The sequence below is a fragment of the Balearica regulorum genome, chromosome 12, assembly GCF_011004875.1.
Source record: "Balearica regulorum gibbericeps isolate bBalReg1 chromosome 12, bBalReg1.pri, whole genome shotgun sequence".
Taxonomy (NCBI): Eukaryota; Metazoa; Chordata; class Aves; order Gruiformes; family Gruidae; genus Balearica; species Balearica regulorum.
In genome coordinates this window covers 4,038,535-4,058,372 of record NC_046195.1, presented here as the reverse complement: position 1 = coordinate 4,058,372, position 19,838 = coordinate 4,038,535, and the positions used below count along the sequence as shown (strand labels likewise).

At 43.1% G+C, this 19,838-nt stretch overlaps 2 protein-coding genes across 5 annotated transcripts; both read left to right on the top strand.

Annotated features, from left to right (window-relative positions):
- The first annotated feature begins 321 nt into the window (after positions 1-321).
- On the top strand, positions 322-7,454 carry HYKK (hydroxylysine kinase). Of its 3 annotated transcripts, none has more exons than XM_075765090.1 (6): positions 322-480; positions 2,085-2,163; positions 2,464-2,816; positions 3,590-3,732; positions 6,024-6,207; positions 6,909-7,454. In XM_075765090.1, exons 3-6 carry the CDS (start codon positions 2,468-2,470, stop codon positions 7,370-7,372), a joined length of 1,140 nt encoding a protein of 379 aa, XP_075621205.1. In that variant the 5' UTR covers positions 322-480; positions 2,085-2,163; positions 2,464-2,467; the 3' UTR covers positions 7,373-7,454. The 3 variants fall into 3 exon arrangements, with proteins under 3 accessions (XP_075621205.1, XP_075621202.1, XP_075621203.1); XM_075765087.1 differs by lacking the exon at positions 322-480 and adding an exon at positions 1,734-1,976; XM_075765088.1 differs by lacking the exon at positions 322-480 and adding an exon at positions 1,768-1,972.
- Positions 7,455-7,661: 207 nt separating this feature from the next.
- Positions 7,662-14,314, top strand: PSMA4 (proteasome 20S subunit alpha 4). Of its 2 annotated transcripts, none has more exons than XM_075765098.1 (9): positions 7,662-8,046; positions 8,305-8,345; positions 8,672-8,714; positions 9,487-9,649; positions 10,996-11,073; positions 11,306-11,394; positions 12,248-12,378; positions 12,586-12,709; positions 13,162-14,314. In XM_075765098.1, the coding sequence occupies exons 2-9, from the start codon at positions 8,343-8,345 to the stop codon at positions 13,314-13,316; spliced, it is 786 nt and encodes a 261-aa protein (XP_075621213.1). In that variant the 5' UTR covers positions 7,662-8,046; positions 8,305-8,342; the 3' UTR covers positions 13,317-14,314. The 2 variants fall into 2 exon arrangements, with proteins under 2 accessions (XP_075621213.1, XP_075621214.1); XM_075765099.1 differs by having other exon boundaries at positions 7,836-8,138.
- The last annotated feature ends 5,524 nt before the right edge of the window (positions 14,315-19,838 follow it).

Sequence of the window (19,838 nt, the reverse complement as noted above, 5' to 3'; positions counted from 1 at the left end):
AAAAAGAGGTTTTCTGTGTTAGCTGCGCTCCAGATACTAGTCTGGGTACTGTAAGTCCACCAAATGCTTTTTGAATAACCTAATTTTTCTTTTCTTCCGGAAAATGTCTACTTTGATTTAGGATCTAGATCAAATCCTGTGTAAAGCAAGCTGTTGACCGAGCTTATGGCTGTGGCGCATACAGCTTGCAGCTCTGACAAGATCTTCAAAAGTGATTTGGGAGTGTCGGACGCTGACCCACCTCTGAAGACTCACTCTCAGAAGAGGCCTTAGACTTGCATCCAACACAGAGATGCTAAATTAATCAAGTCTTTCTTACAGATAATGATAAGAGGTCAAAGTGCAACCTTAGTCCTGCGTGTGCACCTCGCAGCCGCGGTGTGCTTCCCGCCAGAATACTGGGCAGGCAGGAGCAGCACCGAAGTCCGTAGGTCTTCAGTCTTGGCGCTACTGTCTGGAAACTAAGGCAAGAGTAACGAGGTACAGATCTGCAAAATGCGTTGCCATTTTGTTTACGGAGAGAATGAGTATATTCTGATTTTTCTATAACCTGCTGTGTATTTTAGTCATAGCAAGATCCTTTCCTGCTCTGTCAATTTTGTTCCAGTGACCTAAACCTTCAGTCAGCTTCAGAAATCAGGGGAACCCTGAATATTTTCCAGAGCTCTTACATTCCTGAGAAACTTGCTGGTGTGATTTCAGAGGGGCTGGGAGGGAGAAGAGAAGTTGGTAAAAATATTTATCAGTTGATCAATCACTTTATTTAGTGATTGAACATTTCTGAAATTGAGGGGGGGGGGGGAACCCAAGGAACTTGTATTGGTTTCTTAGGAAATTTAAGAAAAGGGAAACTATTTCCCCATTAGATAAAAATCATGTTTTCAATTTAATGTCCTTACTATTACAAATAACACTGAAATATTGCGACAGAGGATTCTTAAAACCAGGATTTTTTTTTTTTAGCCTCAAAGCCTTTCCTAAATCCTTTTTTCCATTGAAGTGGGACCTCAAATAGTGCAGGAGCTTGCTTCTTTTTTTTCTTTTATTGGGAATTTCAGGGGGGGGATTTATATATTGACCTTAAAAGTCGGTATGTGTGGGGGATAGAGGTTTGAGATTCTTTTACTTAAGTCTAAAATTCTCTAAGACTGGACATGTGTTCCCAGTCTGAACTCTGGTACAGTCTAAAGACCAGGTTTGTCACAGGTAAATGATCTTCGGTCAACACAGTTGGTGGGGTTTTTGATCTTGTGTGCTAGAGCATTTAAGCAAAATACTCAAATGTAAATCTCTGTTTCTCCTGACAGCGGGAGTGCTGTGTTTCTTAAGTTTTTGCCGTTTCTGATGTGAATTTGTACGTTTCCTTCTCTCTCTCATGCTGTTTGAAATCAACACCCCCACCACCACCAAAAAAAAAAAAAAAAAGGTGCGTTCCTTAGTGTGCACCCGCTATGCGAGCAGAGTTGGCAGGCCCGGAGCCGCCTTCCACCGCCCGCTAACCGCACGGCCGGGCCGCGCCGCACCCTTCCCCGCCCTGGGCGCTCCGGCTCCCGCAGGGCCCGCTCCCGGCTCGGCGCCGGCCCCGCTGCCCGCGGAGGGGGAAGTCGGCCGGGCCCGGAGCTCCCGCGCGGGGGCCGGGCACCGCGGGGTGCCGCTGGGAGGGCTCAGCGGCGGGGGGCGCTGGCGGCCCCCGGGCCCCGCGGACAAAGGCAGCTGTCCCGCCGCGCCGGGCTCGGGGCGCAGAGCCGCGTTCCTGTCAGCCGAGCAGCGCGTCGGCGGGCGGGGAGGGTTCCCCGGCAGCGGGCCGCCCGCCCGCAGCTCCTGGGCCTCCCGGGCAGGACAAAGGTTGGCGCGGCCCCTGCAGAGTCCGAGGGCCGGTCGCCCGCGCAGCGGGGGGAGGCCGAGGCTCGGCGCTTCCAGCAGCCGGGCAGGCGCCGAGACCTGCAGCGGGCGAGAGACGGGGCGAGCGTCTGTAGGTTTGTCCTGTGTTTCTTAACGCAGGAATTCTGAAAGCTGTTACCAGGCAGAAAGATTACGGCTGCTTTAACATTAAGATTCGCTAAAATATGTCTTGTCTCTTGCAGATGGGAATTTAGAACTTTCTGGACAGAGATTCGGCAACTCTGTTCCTTAGGAAATCGTTCCTCCTTAGCAACGTACCAGGTTAGGCTGCTATTGGAAATTAGCTAATAAAAATCCTCCTAGTTAACAGCTTTTCGTGCTTACTTGCGCTGACCTGATTGAGTGCATCTCTCAAGAAGTCTTTCTTGTGGGGGGGCTACAGACTAAGTAGTTGACAAAAAACGATGATGTAAGAAACCAGATCTGGCTTAGCAGGTTTTCTTTGCTTGTTAATAAATGCAGGAAACTTTTCTCCAGTACCTGAATGCATTTTGCTGCGGTAATTACTGCTTCTGATGTCAGAATACAGATAAGATCATCCCGCTTCTCTTTTTCTCCTAGAGATATGACGTCTTCTGGAAATGACAGTCAGCCCCAGACATTCACCAAACCAGCATTTGGTGAAAAAGAAGTGACTGAACTGGTTGACAGGGTGTTTGGATTAAAGGTGTCTTGGATCAGGCCACTTCCCAGCTACGACGATCAGAATTTTCACGTGCGTGTCTCAAGAAACAAAGGTGCAGCTGAAGGTGCTGATGAGTATGTCCTCAAAATCACCAATTCGGAAGACAGCCAGGAGCCTGACCTCATTGAAGCACAGACCCAGGCCATGATGTTTCTCAACGCTGAAGGCTTTCCTGCAGCTACTCCTTACCTTACAAAAGATGGTAACATAATGTCTCTGGAGTCAGGAGGTGAGCAATTAGGAACACTTTTATTGCCCTGCTATTACCCTTAGCTTGGCAGTAGCTTGCTATATGGTATGCCATATATATACTCAAGTAAAACTCTAGGCTTATTTTTTCAGTATTAGGGGATATGTATCAGATGACCTGTGTGTCCAGCCATACTAGTCCAAACTGAAAATACCAGAAGCAAAGCAAGTCAAAGAGACTAATAATTAACTAAGAAAATATTTAGAAAGTAACTTCAGTAGAATGAATTTCAGAAAATATCGATCTGACCTGTCCATGCACAAGAAAAGGGATAAAGGGCCTCATTGACTAAATGATGTTACAAATTATTTGTCTACAGAATGGTATAAAATACAGTTCTAGGCCATCTATGATGCCAGAGCAAATGGCTTTAACAGCGCTTGGAAGAAAGACCGTGTTGACGTTTTGCTTGTATTTTCACTGTAACTTCCATACAAAAGCTGGGATTCCTGAGACGTCCTGTTCTGCTGCAAAACTGCGTAAGTGGGTGTCTGCGGGCACCGGAGGAGACCTGCTGTGTGCAGAGTCCGTTTCCAAGCGTAAGGGCTAGAAGGCCAGCATAGATTGCAAGTGTGTTAAGGTTTGCACATCACTGTACAACAGTCTGGTAAATCAAGCCTTTGAATTAAATCTGCTTTATCGGCTCCATCTGATGACTTCTACGCTGGCATAAACCTTTTTTGCCTCTGGCCTTAACTGATACTTACTAGCACATATTGAAGCGAGTGACTGCATCTCTCTTTGCTTGCTAGATACCGGACCTGGGAACAAAAAGTACGCGGTCAGACTCCTGACTTACCTGCCAGGTACGCCTGTAGCAAAAATTGCTACAAATACTCAGATTTTCTATGAGATCGGTAAACTAGCTGCCAGTTTGGATAAAGCTCTCTCAGAGGTGAGTTTCCCTTGCTCCGGCCTCACAAACTTCTTTCTCAATTAATTTCTCCTCTCTGTTTCTTCTTGTTCTTGCTGTCTGCTTTCCTGATCTGCAAAATCCCAGTTGGTGAATGCAGATGTCAGTTTAACTCATCTTTCAGGTGCCAACCTCCAAGCTGTCCATTACTCAAGCGTCTCCCCAAGAAACATCACCAGTTGGTGCTTATGACGTGGTATCGGTGATCCTTTTGCAGTTCATTTTTGTACCGTGAACAGGAAGATAAGGGTTTCTTTTTGCTTATGCAAAACTCACCTGTTTGGTGTTTCAAACCTGGTGAATAAAGAGAGCGACCCCCAGGCTGCCCAAATTGGAAGCATGTAGAGCTTGTTTTAAAGCATTTCTGAATGACGGACATCAGGCACAGCTGGCCGACCTATTATTTTGAATTCATTTTGACTCGCTCTCTTTTTCTTGGTCATTAGAACTGTGACCATTTAACATTGGTGGCAGTTGCTTCTTTCTCTACAACGCCAGCTGTGCCAATGAACAGAGATTTGTGACACTTCTCTCATTTGCACCGCTTCCAGTCGAATAATCTTAATGCAAAGTAAGTTCGTTCTTTACTCTGTAATTACACAGGATAATAAAGCTGATAAATCAGCCAGTAATTAAGTTTGATACATAAAAGAACTCTTGCATTATTTATTGCCTTTCATTAACCTTTCCTTCTCGTGTTCTGGCTACTGGCTTCAGACAATTATGAAATGTGAATTGCCAGCTTTACTAACCACATTCTTAAATTACAGGAGCTTTTTTCAACCAGGAAAGATAATTTACTGTTGCCTTCTAACAGTCTGGTCATGCTCTTATAATGTGATTAAAACAATTTATATAGACTGGCTAGTCTCAAAATATGCCTGTGACTTGTCCAGCCAAGGAGGAAATAGTTGATGAGAAAGCGAATTTTGATGGAAAAGGCTCTTTATGCCCTTAACATATGGATTATCATCTACCAAGGTCTGTCATTTAAAAGAAAGAAAATTACACGCATTACTGTTAAAAATATCATTGATACTAAGAATACTACTACTATTACATTTTCTGATGACAGATCAGAAAATGCAGCTTGCCTTTTCTACCCAGTTAATTTACTTCGTCAACTTGATAACAAGTTGACCTGCCTCGCATCCTCTAAATGGAAATAAGTTTATGGCTGTAAAGTGACTGTTGGTGGCTTTACAGTAACAAGGGCTCATGACTTTTTATTACCCTTCACGCACCTGATATCCCATTTATAACTTGCTGGAATATCGGATTTGTGCTGGAAAGATCATAGTGGTTGCTTACCAGATGACATTCTTCCTACCAATGTAGTGTTTCATACAGCATTTAGGGATCCTGTGTTGTGATTTTGGGTTTAGGCTTGATCTTGTTCCTTACTTTTTCCCTTACAGTTCCAGTTTTGACTGTCATTTAGCTGTCTGTAAGAGCCTGAATTACAAGCGTGAGTTTCTTTTTAAGAGGAAGCTAGCTACTCTAGTGGGAAGGGGTCTTTATTTGCCCTATGCCCTGATAGAATCTGGCACACAAGCCCCTTTAATAGGCATTAGACGATTCAAGGATAGGCGTGGTATGCAGTGGGAGATGCTTTTCCTCCGTGAATGTCATTTTTCCAAACCACCTTTTTCATTTGCTAGTGAGAGGGAGGTTAGGGACCTTGTTGTTTAAAATATTTAGGCTACCTGGGTGTATTAAGGCAAATGTTCATAAGAACAAAGCTTTGTCCAGTATCTTCATAAAGTACTTCTGTCCTCAGGACTTGTCATGTACCAGCTGATCCTAAGGCTCGTCCCCAGAAGCTGCCACCTCTAAATGCACAGACCGTGCCTGTTCCCGGCACGCTGGCATGTTTTGTGTTGCTCCTACTCCGACGGCTTTCTGTAGTGCCAGCTGTGCAATCCAGGCTCTGCCAGCGTGGGACTCTGGCCTTGGCAAGGCCTCAAAGTCGCTGCATAATGGCACGTTACAGAAAGCCAGTATCCATGTTAAATAATTTAAGTGATGAATGACTTAAGATAATCTTTGTAGCTAAAGAATGGGGGAAAAAAATATTCAGGTTGTGTGTAGATATGAAGCTGCTTGCCTTCATTCTTCAGGTTGTTCTTTTACTTGTTGATCTAAAGCAATAGGCAAAGTCACGGTGCTTTTCAGTGACTCTCATTAGGAACCTGTTAAAGTTAACAGTGGCCTTTAATCATAAACCCAGGATTTTTACTTATGGCCTATTTTCTCTTGTGCTTTTTCCAAAGAAATTCCATCATCCATCAGTAAAAAGTCTGCATCGAGGTCAGTTCATTTGGAACCTGGCAAATGTTCCCCTTCTAGATCAGTACACTTATGCCTTGGGCCAGAACAAATATCGTGAAGTTGTGGAACAAGTTATTGAGCAGTTTAAAGGGAAAGTAATACCCAAGCTAAGCAGTTTTCGAGCCTGTGAGTACTTTATTCTCGTTGTAATTCTGTTGAACTGAGACACTGAAATTTCTTACAGGAGTTTGGGTCTGTGGAGAAGGAAGAAAAAAAAAAAAAAAGGCAAAAAAAAAGTCTCCTTTATCCCTAGTTAGACATGTGCAAATATTGTGCTGAATGAACACAGGGCAGAATAAGCCAGGAGGAATGTGCTGTCCGGAGTCAGGTTCAGTTTTTGACCTTTCTGAAGAGTTTGCTTCCAGTTAAGGGGATGATTTTCATGCTGTTATACCAGCTTAGTAAGAATATATGGAGTACACGACTTCCTTTCATAAAGCCCCAAATAACTATTTAATCATATGTTTGGAATTTAAGTCACATTGATGTTGATGATAATTTGACAGTTTCATAATTTGAAAACTGCTATTCCGTGTTTAAAAACATGTGGCATATCACAGGTACTACCAGACCAGGATAAGATCTTGTAAGGCTCCCTTTATCAATTGCTATCTGGTGATCCGCTGGTGCAGTGGAGCTTCCTAGGAAGCAGTGAGGCCGCGAAAGGCAACGCTGGATGCTGAGGGAGACTAGTATGGTTTTGTAGTTGAGTGTTAGTTTGAGCCTCTATGCATCTTTTCAAAGCTGTTTCACTGAGAAATGGAAAAAAAGTTAGATTCTGATGTTTAATAATTATTAAATACTGTCTCTATTTCTTCTGTGTTTAGGTATCAATCATGGAGATTTTAATGACCACAACATTCTAGTAGACTCCAGTTCTGCTTCCCTTGAGAATCCTCAGTACAGAGTGTCCGGCATCCTGGATTTTAGTGACATGAGTTACGGGTATTATGTATTTGAAGTTGCAATAGCTATCATGTACATGATGATCGAGAGCCCAGATCCTCTCGGTGTTGGAGGGCATGTTCTGGCAGGGTTTGAAAGCGTTCTGCCACTCACAGAGGCGGAGAGAGGTGCCCTCTTTCTCTTGGTAAGCGGGAGGTTTTCCCAGTCGCTTGTCATAGCAGCCCACACAGCTCTGCTGTACCCAGAGAATAAGGAATACCTCATGATCACAGCCAAAACCGGATGGAAGCACTTAATGACAATGTTCGAGATGGGCCAAGACGCTGTAGAGAAGACGTGGTTTGAGACTGCCGACGCATATCCAAATCATGGACCTGCCAAGTAGATCGATGGCCGCTGAGGTACTGGCATGGTGACGCCTGACTCTATTGCAATAAAGGCAGCGCTGCCGGCGCTGAGCGCCTCCACCGCGGTGTGTGCTCGGGCGGGGACGGGGCACGATCCGGGCCGCGGGTCTCTCTCCCCTCCCTGAGGCGGGGGTCAGTGCCCTCCCCTCAGCGGCTCTGCCTCACGTCCCCGCGCCAGCCGCTGCCGCTTTCCGGGCCGCGGGCTGGCGCGATCGGGGCGGGACCGGCCGCTCCTCCCCACAGCGCCAAGGGGGCGGTGCGGGGGGGGGGGGGGGGGGCTGGGCCGGCCCCTGCGCCGCGCGGGGGAGCCGTTAGGGCGGCGCGGCAGGGTTCGGGCTCGGTCGGGCCCTGGGCCGCGCGGGCAGCCGTTACGGTGGCCGCGCGGAGAACCGTTAGGGCGGCAAGAGCTGCTGCGCGCGCCGCCCCAACGGGCGGGTGCGCAGGTACGGGCACGAGCGCCAGCCCCGCCAGGCGGCAGCAGGGGGAAGGGGGCCTCGGGCCCCGCCCTAGTCCGGCACACGGCACCGCGCAGGCGCGGCGGCCATTTCCGACGCCGCAGTGAAGGTTTGGGCGCGGCCGAAGCGCCCGGTTCTTCCCCGTCGGACGGGAATCGCTGGTCTATCCCCGGCCGCTCGGTCTCCTCAGGCCTGCCGTGAGTGAGGGCGCGCGGGCGGGCGGGCTGGTGGGAGCGCGGCGCGCCCCTGCGCGCCGCGGGAGGCGGCGGGGCCCTCGCCTTTTGTCGCCGTGAGGATGACTCTGCACTGCGGCCGCGGGGGGGGGGGGGGGCGCCCGGCCGCGCGCGGCTGCAGCGCCCTCTGGGGCTCTGGCCGGGGCCGGGGTCCGTCTGCGCGGGGCGGGGCGGGCGGCGCGGCGTTCGGTGCCGGTTAACGTGCCCTGTGGTGTCTTGCAGGCTCGGTTCCCTTCTGCCCGCAGCGCGTCCCCGGCACGATGGTGAGTGGCAGCTGCGGGCCGGGCTCGCCTTCCCCGGGGCTTTCCCTGAGCCGCGGGCCGCGTCGAGTCACGGTCCGGTCCGCCAGCGGCGCGGGTGGGTCGGCTGCAGCGTGGTCGGCCCCTGCGGGCCGGGGGTGTGGGCACAGCGGTGTCCGTGGGCCGGGCCCGCGTGTGTAGCGGTAGCGGCGTCACTTTCTTGCCGTGGTACAAAACTGAGGTCGCTAAGCCGTTGGGGGGTTTATGTGCGGCTCAGAGCGTCGCTAATTTTAGAATGTTGCTTTCTGACAAGAGAACGATGATGTTTAATGAGCTGTTGCTTTTTACAGTCTCGAAGATATGACTCCAGAACTACCATATTTTCTCCAGAAGGTATTTTTTAACCCCGCGCTTTCAAGTAAACTCTGACCGTTCCCTCCAGCTTCTCAAAACTAACTAACAAACTACTTGTACAAAGGTTGGTTGTTTATAGCGTGTTTCCTTCCGTAGAAGAGATGCAGAAATCATTGGACGTAGCGCCCAATTCTGTAAGGACGCTAAGGGCCCAAAGTGGGGGCATCCAAATTAGTTCTAATTGAATCAATGGTGAGACCGTGTCCCATTAGCGAGTAATACCACCTGCCACGTTTGTGGATTAACTTGAGCAGATCTTTACCATTCATCTTTTGTTTGCATATGGATGGGTTTTGTTACTGTTGCTCCCCTCCCCCTGCGAATGCGTAATGTCCTGCTGGTGCAATCGTCTCTCTCCTTGTTATTCTTATGCATGCTGAAACCAGTACGTACGAGCCGTGCTTTATCTAAAGTCTAGTATCAAATATTTTATTTGATTATTAAAAATCTGTTTTGGCTTATTCTGCTGCAGCAGAGAGTTCTGTGGAATTTATTTTTTTTTTTTCAAGAAAGGGTTTTTTTCCACATTGGCAGTGCCCTGTATTACCTCATTGGATTTGTGGATTTTCCTTCTCTGACTTCTTCCTCCTTTTCAACCAATTAATTTACTGTCAACTGGTAACGGACTGAAGAACTAAGATTAGGTTGCACAACGAGCACCTGTCAGATTCTTTAAAATTTAAGCCACCTTGCGTACTTGGTCCTGTTCAGTGTTACTTTTTTGATGTTACTAATTTAAATCCTTTCTTAGGTCGCTTGTACCAAGTTGAGTATGCAATGGAAGCAATTGGACATGCAGGTACTTGCTTGGGAATTCTAGCAAATGACGGTGTTTTGCTAGCAGCAGAACGACGCAACATTCACAAGCTTCTTGATGAAGTGTTTTTCTCGGAGAAGATATACAAACTTAATGAGTAAGTTGAGATGACGATCAGATATCCAGTGACTCAGCAGTAACAAAACACTGCTGTTTTTCAGAGATTTTAGCACTGAAACTGGTTTTATTTTATTTGGTTAGTATTCTTTTTGTTCGCTATTTTAGACACATACGACTATTTTGTCAGCGTTTGCTTCAGTAGTTCTCCTTCTAAACTAGAAGCGTCACTTTTTTTTTTTTAATGTCTAAGAGAATTGTCTAGGTGGAATAGCCTGTTTATCAGTACCTCTCCATACAAGGTAATGTTATTGCAGCACATAAGAAAATTGGGAATTCTCAGTTTTATAAAATACCATTTGGAGGGGGCAGAATAAAGAATGCACCCAAAAATCCCCATGGTATTTTGGCCCAGTGTCCTCTCCTAAGCCTTCGTTTTTCTGTTGGGATTTAAAGAGCACAAGATAATTAGGTAAAACATGCCTTAGGTTCCTTTGCCACAATTTTAGCAGAGATGATATATCTCCCTATTACGACTTCCTTTTTAGCTCTCTGGAAGTTGAATTTGTGATGTCAGAGCACAGTGTTACAGATTATGCTCCCTTGCCTATAAGGGAGATGGAGCTTCATCCTTGCCAGAAGGTTGCAGATGAAACAGAAATAGCTTTTCATCTTGTCAGCCTCCGCTTCTGCGTTGGTCTTGAAAGCAGCTAGAACTGTAAGAAGTACTGGATTTCTGAGGAGGCTGTGTAACAGTACACTGGAGTAGGCCAGCTCTCCCATCTTCTGAGAAATTCTTAATGTCACTTGGAAAAAATAACCTGGATTATTTTTCTGGAATCCTTTCTGTGTAGTGAAAGCTTTGTAGCGATATCGGATTGGGCAAAAGAGATCTTAAATTAAGAGCTAATGAAACAATCAAGTATGTGAAGGGCTTATTTTTCTTACGATCAAATCAAGACCACTAAGTTTCAGTTAGACAGATGCAGTGTGTCAGCCAGGAACTTCCACTGAAGGCCTGTCACATCTGAATGGCTCCTTCAATGTGCGCTCTGTCAGGTGGCCTCCTGTGTGTAGCTAATGGCTTTTGTGACGGCACTCAGAACTTAATCATCTTTGGCACGATCCTCTTCTCGGCATTGTATGTATAATGGACATACTGACCCGCTTACTTTCTGTTGTCCACCTCTGCTCTTACAAAATGGTTAGATAATATTTTTCATGTACCCTGAAGGCAGGAGCTGATGAATCTCTTTTATGTGGCAGCTATGTAGTTTCGATCAGAAAAGCACACGAATAGGTGTTCTGCTTGAACTGCTGTGTGAAGACGTGACTATTTGTTGGAGATTGATAGGAATTCAGTTAATTTGTATGCTTATATTGCAGGGATATGGCTTGCAGTGTTGCAGGAATCACTTCAGATGCCAATGTTCTAACAAATGAACTGAGACTGATTGCACAGAGGTAGGTCTCCTGATAGTTAACGTGCTTTTACTTGCCTGCACTGTCAGATTGAGTTCTCTTTATGTATTAAATCAAAACGAACATGCGTTTAGTAGAGCAGAAGTAGATTGTTTGAAATAAAACGGCTAGATCAAAGAGGCTGTAACTTAGGAGCTCATCTCTTGTTAAATGTGGCACAGGACACTGTCAGCAAAACAAGTTTTGAAACCTGTTTTTTTTCTCTTTCTGTTAGATACTTGCTACAATATCAAGAGCCCATTCCTTGTGAACAGCTGGTAACAGCACTGTGTGATATCAAGCAGGCTTATACACAGTTTGGAGGTAATGTGTGATGAACCATTGTGCTTTTAAATGTCTAAAGAATGATTCTGTTACGTAATTTGAAGCGTCTGAGTCCCTGGACAGTTACCAAATTCTTCCATAACAAGTTATACTGGGAAAAACAATACCCAAATGTAAGAGGGAAATGGGTAGTCATGGTTACTGTCTTGCTACTGAAAGTGCTACTTTTCGGTAATTGAGCAATCGATGGCTGAGATTCCGGCCCATTGCGTAGATGCTTTGAGTGCTCTGGGATGTAGTGAATGCTCTCAAAAGGCAGCGGAGAATTGTTCGATAGGTAGGCTTTCAACATTTTGGGCCTATCCAGCATAATGGCGCAACAAATCACAAATAAGACTACATGAAGAGGTATCAATATTGCAACACTTCAAAACCCACTATTTCTGTGTATCCAGCAACATGTTAGAAAGTGTCGTTAGTAGCGTTCCTTAGTACACGAACTGACAATTCTGGTATTTTACACATAGGTAGCGTGAAAGAATGACCTTTTTATGTACCTGGTTTTTGACACAGTTAAGTTACATGCTTAATGGCTAAGCTACTTACTTTAAATATTAAGCTTTGATTTCAAGTCCCGAGATGATAAATTACAATTTGTGGAGACAGAAATGAGCTGCTCTTAGGGTTCAATGAAATAAACCTCTGCTGCCCCCACCCCTGTGACTTAGAAAGACACGCTGGCGTGCTTATCTCAAGCAACAGAAGTGCAGAACAGTCTGTTAAATCCTAGTTCACAGGAATAGATTTGAAAAAGGAAATGAAAGAAAATAATTGTCACTCATGACCAATCCTGTTACTAAATTTAGATTGCTAATAGCCTTCTTTTCAACAGGAAAACGTCCTTTTGGTGTTTCGTTGCTGTATATTGGCTGGGATAAGCATTACGGATTTCAGCTCTATCAAAGTGATCCTAGTGGAAATTATGGAGGGTGGAAAGCTACATGCATTGGGAATAATAGTGCTGTAAGTTCTGGTTTTTTTCCTCTCAAGTCTAGCAGAAAAAATGATGTATAAATTGGACTGCACTCATTAAACGGAGTTGTTGATTACTAGTGCAGAGCAGAAATAGGTAACTGTAGCAACACTGTTGTTACTCATGTTACTCTGGCAAAAAGCAACTGTTTGGTTGATTGCCCAAAGACATAATTTTAATTTCTGTGAAATTTATAGGCAGCTGTGTCAATGCTGAAGCAAGACTACAAAGAAGGAGAAATGACCTTGAAGACTGCACTTGCTTTAGCCATTAAGGTTCTAAACAAAACCATGGATGTTAGCAAACTCTCTGCAGAGAAAGGTAAGCAGTTAGTTAATACGGGATAACACCCTGTGCTTAATAAAGACATTGTAGTGAATGTATGATGTGGTTTATTGGACTGTTAGCTGTCACGTGGAAAATGTTTTTGGAAGACGCAGCAGCTCTCAGCCTGAACCTTTCTAAGGGGCATACAGAGAGCTTAGTTGAGGATGATTCACCTTGGTCAGCCCCAGGGGCTAGACAACCACAGGTTAGTGATCATAGGCTGCGTTAGTGTGGTAGCGGAAATGGCTGCGTGTCTGGCAAAAGAATCACTGGAGAGGTATTAATGCGCTTGTTTACGCTGCTGCAGAAGAGGAGCGCTGGCATCTCCTGCCAGTCAAGCTTTTGCGTAGAGGCAGGACAAGTTGTAACCACAAATCTTAGCCTTCTGATGATTGCTCTGTCTGAAGGACAAAATGTAACGCCGCTGTCTGTTCCATATGTTTCAGTTGAAATTGCAACACTGACAAGAGAGAACGGAAAGACAGTAATAAGGGTTCTGAAGCAAAAGGAGGTGGAACAGTTGATAAAACAACATGAGGAGGAGGAAGCAAAAGCTGAACGTGAAAAGAAGGAAAAAGAACAAAAAGAGAAGGATAAATAGAATATGAAATCAAGTGTTCTGTAGATAATATAGGACCTGCTTCAGTAAAAGATAATCTGGATTTCTGTTTTGTAGAAGCCTACAAACATGCCATGGAGGACCCAGAATTACTTTTGATGAACCAGGTCCTTAATCATCATTCAGATAATTAGTTTGCTTCTCCTTGCATTGACCAATAATTGCTTTAATTCTTGAACACTCTATTTCTTTCATCTTCTATTTTTTATTATGGAATAAAATTTAAGAAGAATAGCGATGGGTGTCTTTATTTCCTTAGTAATGCCTGGATATGCACAAGTTTGAGGGATTTAATCGCTTTAAACCATTATAACAAGGTATATGTTAGTTGGTAAAGAACAAATGTGGTGTTAGAATTGTTAGACTTTGTGTGTATGTGTGGGTTTTCCCTTTTAAAGTAGTGAAAAGGGCTCCTAAGTTAGAAAAATCATTTCACAAATACAGAATTAAAGTGTGCTGGCATGCCAAGTTTTAGTTTTGGCTTATTTTGTTCTATAACAGGCTATGTCAAACTGATGGTCTTGCAAGCAGTAGTGTTTTAAACATGCCCTGTAGCAAATGTGTTCAGTTTATCATAGCCTTTCATGAATGCATGTGTTTTCTAAGAAATTAATCATATTACACTAGCTATAGTCACACAAACTAGAAAGACATTTTACAAAGGCCATGTGAAAATGTTAAGCTATCTCGTCAAAATACAAATAGGTAAATAAAATAGTGCATGATTTTAGGTCATGTTGACTATTTTACATTTTATTCTGAAAGGAAATTGAGATGTGTTATGTTCTTTAGTGTTGCTGATACTTGCCCAGAGAATTTGGTTCCCTCTCTGACAGATGCAAGTCTAGAAAACTAACCAGTTAACCACTTGAGAAGTCATAATATTTGTGCATGAATTAGAAAGTAGAATAACTTTTGTTCAAATTGTCCCTGTACTGAATGCAAAATGTGATTTTCAGATTAACTAAAATCTCTTCTGGTTCTGGAAAACAAGCCAAAAACTGTTGTTAATAGAGCAGATGGAAACAAGTTAGTGAAAATTGTTTTGCACCCTTTCAGTTACCAAAAGCAAACTGAAAACCTCACTCAGCCTTACTTGCTGAATTTCAAACTGTGACACTGGTGATCCAGCCCCTGTGTGCTGACTCTGTGTCTATCTTGTAGCTGCTTCCCCCCCCCCCCCCAAAGGATATCTGATGTTTACAGGATTTAATATGATCTTTTAAGGAAAGAGAGTGAATCCATACAGTGATTTATTATTTTTAATCTCTCCTGGACATTTTTGACTGATAAAATGTACTTTGTCAACATGGCCAGAAATTACCCTTAGTCTCAACAAAACCCATTTTTGAGCTTATTGCTGTAAAATTCACTGTTGAGAACAGAGGAAGGAATCTGACTTGAGGTGTTTCCTGCAGCTTGGGTAGACGTACTGCACTCACTTTGGCAACCTCCGTACGGGCAGCCCTGTGGGGTGGCATGGGTTCTGTGCAGGCTGCAGGACCTGCTTCTTGATTTTCTAAGTTTCAGTGCAGGCCAATTGCTTTAGGCTTTTGCACTGAACTTAGTACTTTGTTAGTATTCAAATTTTATAGCTAATAAAGGTTAGACCTGAGTTTTATTTGCACCTTGCAACAGTCGATCTTCCAAATAACAACATAGGAATGATGTTTCACGTAACGAGTTCTGAGTAGTGTCAGGAAACACATAATCGCTAAGATTCAATCTCCATTGTGAAGGGTTGTATAAATACCTCAAGTTCCATTTTTATGTAGAAAATTCAGTGCGCAATCTTCTTATTTTTTGATACCATGAATGCAATATATCAGCATCTTTTGCAGATTTCTAGATCGCTGATGAGGGTTGTACAAGTACTGGGAATATGTCGTAAAAGCAGCAATGCCAAAATGGAGTTTTTTTCCTAACTTTGCAAAGGTCACTTGAAACAAAATGTGATAGACTCTAGCAATGCTTCCTGCCTTCTAGGAAACCGTAAGAGCCTCCGAGTCTGGGGGTTCATCAATGTATATAAATCACGCAAGGCAATTTGTTTAGCGTACTAGTAGAAGTATTATTAGATAGCTTAGGATATAGATTTATTAAAATATTTTTTAGTAAGTGCTTCCGTTCCTAACGAAGAGGGGATAACAAATCTATTTGAATCTTTTTTTTTTTTTTTTTAAGAATTACTAATAACATTTCTTTGCCAAATACTGCATCATTTGCTGGTAAAGATTTCTTAGATACTGTAATAATCAAAGTCAGAATTATTTAAATGATTCTCTGATCTGTACTCCATTATGCATTGAAGTATTGTGATAAGTTGCATAGTTCCACTACATTTTAAAAGATTTATTTATTTAAAGGTTTTGTTTACCCAAAGTAAAAGCATTGTCAAATACTTTGAATATAATCTTTGAATAATTACCAATTTAATTTAAAAAAATCACCATCTCTACCAAGTGCCATTAATAGCTGACTGTGAGATGAGCCTCAGTACTGCCTCAAAATAGGCAAGTAACTTTAGCTGGCACTCATATTCGAGATGTAAAGTTCTGCTAAACTACACTTAATTTCTGATTTTTTCTGCAATAGAACCTAGGACAGTAAGCAGATGCTGGAGATCTTTTACTGACTAGAATCTTCCTCGGACATCCTTACACTAATGCAAGTTGCTTACCTGTTTTTCCTAGAACTAGAGCAGTGTTTCACTGCATAGGCCTATTGTGTTGATTCTGGCTTTGTGTGTTTAAAAACAAAAAAACAAAAAAAAAAACCAACAAAAAAAAAATCACCACTATCTGTGCCTTCTGTGGGAGTGGTTTGGGGATAAGTCGTAAGAACAGAAAAATGATTTTGGCGATACATTTGAGTTGTTTTTGCTAATCAAAATGATCTTCCTGTTCTTTGTATGTGTTTTTGGTTTTTTTTTTTGGTGTACGTAGTGTTTAAGTAGAGTTTACAGTGTATTACATAAGTATTTCAAGTATTAGCTATTGGTGTGGATTAAATGTTACTTTAACACCAGAACTTCATGTGGTGCTGTGGAAGGTGACAGATTTTTCAAATTAGGTAAAAGTATTTACTTGAAACTGTTTGCATAATATGATGTTAGTAAACTTAAGGACTGGATAGTTTATATCTCACTTGAGTGCATGATAGAGCTTGTTAGGGCAAGTATTCACAAATAGATTGTCCTAATAAATTGTAACGTGTTTTGTTATTCTAAGTAGTTTAAGAGATAATGAAACTACTGCTTCTCAATAATACCTGTGCCGTCTCTTGCATCTGTCAGTGTTTAAAAAAAACAAGTTAGCTTGTTTTCTAGATGACTGTATTCTGTTCAAATAAAGTCAAATTAACTTCTAAAACTGCTTCTTATTTGACTTACTGTATTGTGCACTGGAAGACAGATTACTTTAGATGTACTTCCCTACTCATGCAAATATTTCTACTTGTCAGAGTTATAAAAGCACCCAAATTAAGATGATAAACGAAGGACTTTTTGTGTTAAATTTGACTGCTGCTTCTGTTTTGTTATGGATTGCCAAGGCAATTATTTATTCTTTCAGTTCATAATCTTAAAATTAGGGACAATACTTATCTGCTGTGTTGTGAGAACAAATATATTAATGATTACAGACATTGAAATTAATGGTTTTAGAGGCCACAGAACTGTATGTGCTACATAGATAACACAGCTAAGTGTACACCAGACATCCAAGTCCTAGAAGTTAATGTACTCAGGTAGTTCATACGGGAGAGAAATGACGTAGCTTCAGGCTGGACAAGATTCTAGGACTTAGTTAAATGTCTTTCATTTTCTTTAAAGAATATTTTCCATTAGAGTATTTCCGTAGTAAAAGTTGTCCTCCTTTTCAAGTTTTAATTGCTGTTATTTCTATTACAATATGAAAAACCACTCAAATAACTCGATCTCAGAGTACCCTTCACTGGTTATATAGCTCTTGGCTTTAATCTGGAGAAAATTCAGCTTCACACAAAATTTTTTAGACTATTTCTGATTTTACAAAGAGAACTGAGTAGCTTGCTATTTTTGTCTGTGATTAATTTGGCATTTGGCTTTCCTGTTAAAGTACTCTTCAGTGCACAGTAAAAGCTCCCATCAGCCAATTTACTGGAGATTCTCAGAACATCTCAGAACTGCAGTGGGGACCTTCAGATGTCAACTCCTGCTGAGAAGGACTCTTTGAAAGATAGTGGACACTACTCATGTAATTGTTTAGGCTTTCACTTAATGATAAATATTAAACTTAACATGCTGCTGTTAGTATTAACGTTTTGCTCCAAGTTCAAAGCAGCAGGAAAAAATGGCTTCTTATTTATAACTACTATTTTCTAAAACAGTAATAATACAACATAATTAATGTGTGCCAGATGATGCCACATGAAGTATTTAGCAAAGTGCGGGGCACGTAACCTAGGCAGTTTAATCCTTTTACATCTCACGGCATCTGTTTTGCCTCACTGAGACCCAGCTGCAGACAAATTCATAGTTATGTAATAGAACCAGTTTGCTGTGCCCTGCACATTTGAGTGGCAACTACCTTTAACACTGTTAACTAGACATTACACCTCTAAAACGCATTTACTGCAACGTACGCACGCTGCTAGCAGAACTATAGATTTTTTTTTACCTGATAACCTTATGTTAGGAACACCAGGTGCAGTGCAGTGGTGGACCAGTTGTCATCTAAAACTACAGATTTCTGATTTCAGTAGAAACATTGTCCAGTAATTTTTGGAGCACTCTGAAAACATCAGAACTCCAGTGTATCACAAACAAATAAAAAAGGGGGGATTGTGCCATGCTTTGGGCTAAAATACGTTTTTATTTACTCTAATATCTTGGGTTGACCACTGCATACACACGGAGCATTTCAAAATAAGAGTCACACGCTGCTGTCCTTTAACACACATGTATTACGTCACTGTGGAGGACACGCTGTATAGAAATGGATTCTCAATACATAACCATCTTTACCACAGAGCATTCAAATCAATACAACATGTCACTAGAAGTGTGCTGGAAGAAACTACCATGTAAGCAGCCTTTTTTCAGATGGCTTGTACTGACTGCATCATGTCTTGCAGAGACATGCACAACCTAAATATGGCTGCAGGTTAAGATAATACAGAAAAACAGAAGTTTAAAAATTAAGAGATTGAAATACTCAAGTACTCCATTTTGGTCGTATCAGATGCACTGTTTTTCTACAGAATGAGCACTTGACATAAGGGAATTTTGATAACTGACAACATGCTTAATGAAATCCATGCTTTGGGTAATGCTCATTTTAGGAAGGTACAAAGTTGCTAAAATTATTTGAGTTCAATAGCGTCCATTTTTTCTGAAGAATCTGGTATGTAGCACTTCTCATGTAGCAGCTGATTAAGACTGTGTAAAGCCATTTAGCCCTTCTTTCCAAATCTTTTCTCTCTGTAAAAATCTTAAACAGTATCTTAAACGTACAAAATGCAATAATGCCAGCTGCTTTTATTTTTCCGTGGCAATGTGTACGCTGTACATTTCCATTAGGATGATTTAGGAAAAGTCACTAATTATATTTCACAGTTGGAGCATTTAAAGTTGTCTTTCATAACAGTTTTTTTATTTCTCCAATATAGAAAAAATTTATTTCTCGGATATAGAAAAAAGGTGGGGGTCTGTACAGAGTATTCATTATATATGTTATATATCTACAATATACATAAAGCTGGAAATATCCTAGGTCTTTTTAGCTTGCATCAGTTTATCTATTTTTGATTAAGAGTTCCAAAACATTTTGATTTAGAAACTTAAAAAAGCCCTACTGAGTGTTTCGCATGGAATGGAAGTTATAAATTAGTTTATTATTTTCCTTTTCGCTAAAAGTCATTTAAACTTATACCCTCCCCCCAAAAAACACGGTTTAAAAGAAACAATTGTTGACCCAGGTGGATTTACCATTGGTTTTTAGGGTTGACGTTGCAGCTGCTGCCGCGTTTCAGTGAGGCACGGCAGGTCGCTCGAGAGGCAGAAGCGGCGACCCAGCTCACCCCCCACCTAGTCAGCCCCTGCGCCTCTGAAGGAGCCTTTGCTTTAACTCCGGAAGCGACGGGACGGTGCAGTGCTCAGTGGGATCGCTGCAGCTTTCCCGCCGAGGTACCGGCTAGCGAGCTCCTTCTCGTAGCACCTGCCTCCCTCACAGGAGGGAACTTCTCCTCACAGCTCGAGGGGGAGCCGATGGCCGTCACCCGCACGCAGCAGTGCCGCTGAGGCACGCAGCCAGCGGCTAGCGGTAGGATTGACCGGCTAGCCCTACGCGTCCCCCGCACGGCGCCGGGTCACAAGCCAGTACCTCTGGGCTACCTCCGGGACTGGCCGCCGGAGGAAACGACCTGGGACGACGCCTTGCCGAGGCCGCCGCTGAGGCCTCCCCCGCCGCCTTTCTAACGGTTCCCGCCGCGCGCGCTCCTCTCCCGCCCCTCGCGCCCCCTCAT

Bases quoted from the DNA above. Each gene is read 5' to 3' on its own strand.
- PSMA4 (XM_075765098.1), top strand. The intron at 9,650-10,995 runs GTAAGTTGAGAT...CTTATATTGCAG, and splicing joins AAGATATACAAACTTAATGA to GGATATGGCTTGCAGTGTTG. The intron at 12,379-12,585 runs GTAAGTTCTGGT...TGAAATTTATAG, and splicing joins GCATTGGGAATAATAGTGCT to GCAGCTGTGTCAATGCTGAA.
- HYKK (XM_075765090.1), top strand. From the start codon at position 2,468: ATGACGTCTTCTGGAAATGACAGTCAGCCCCAGACATTCACCAAACCA. The intron at 3,733-6,023 runs GTGAGTTTCCCT...CTTTTTCCAAAG, and splicing joins TGGATAAAGCTCTCTCAGAG to AAATTCCATCATCCATCAGT. The intron at 6,208-6,908 runs GTGAGTACTTTA...TTCTGTGTTTAG, and splicing joins GCTAAGCAGTTTTCGAGCCT to GTATCAATCATGGAGATTTT.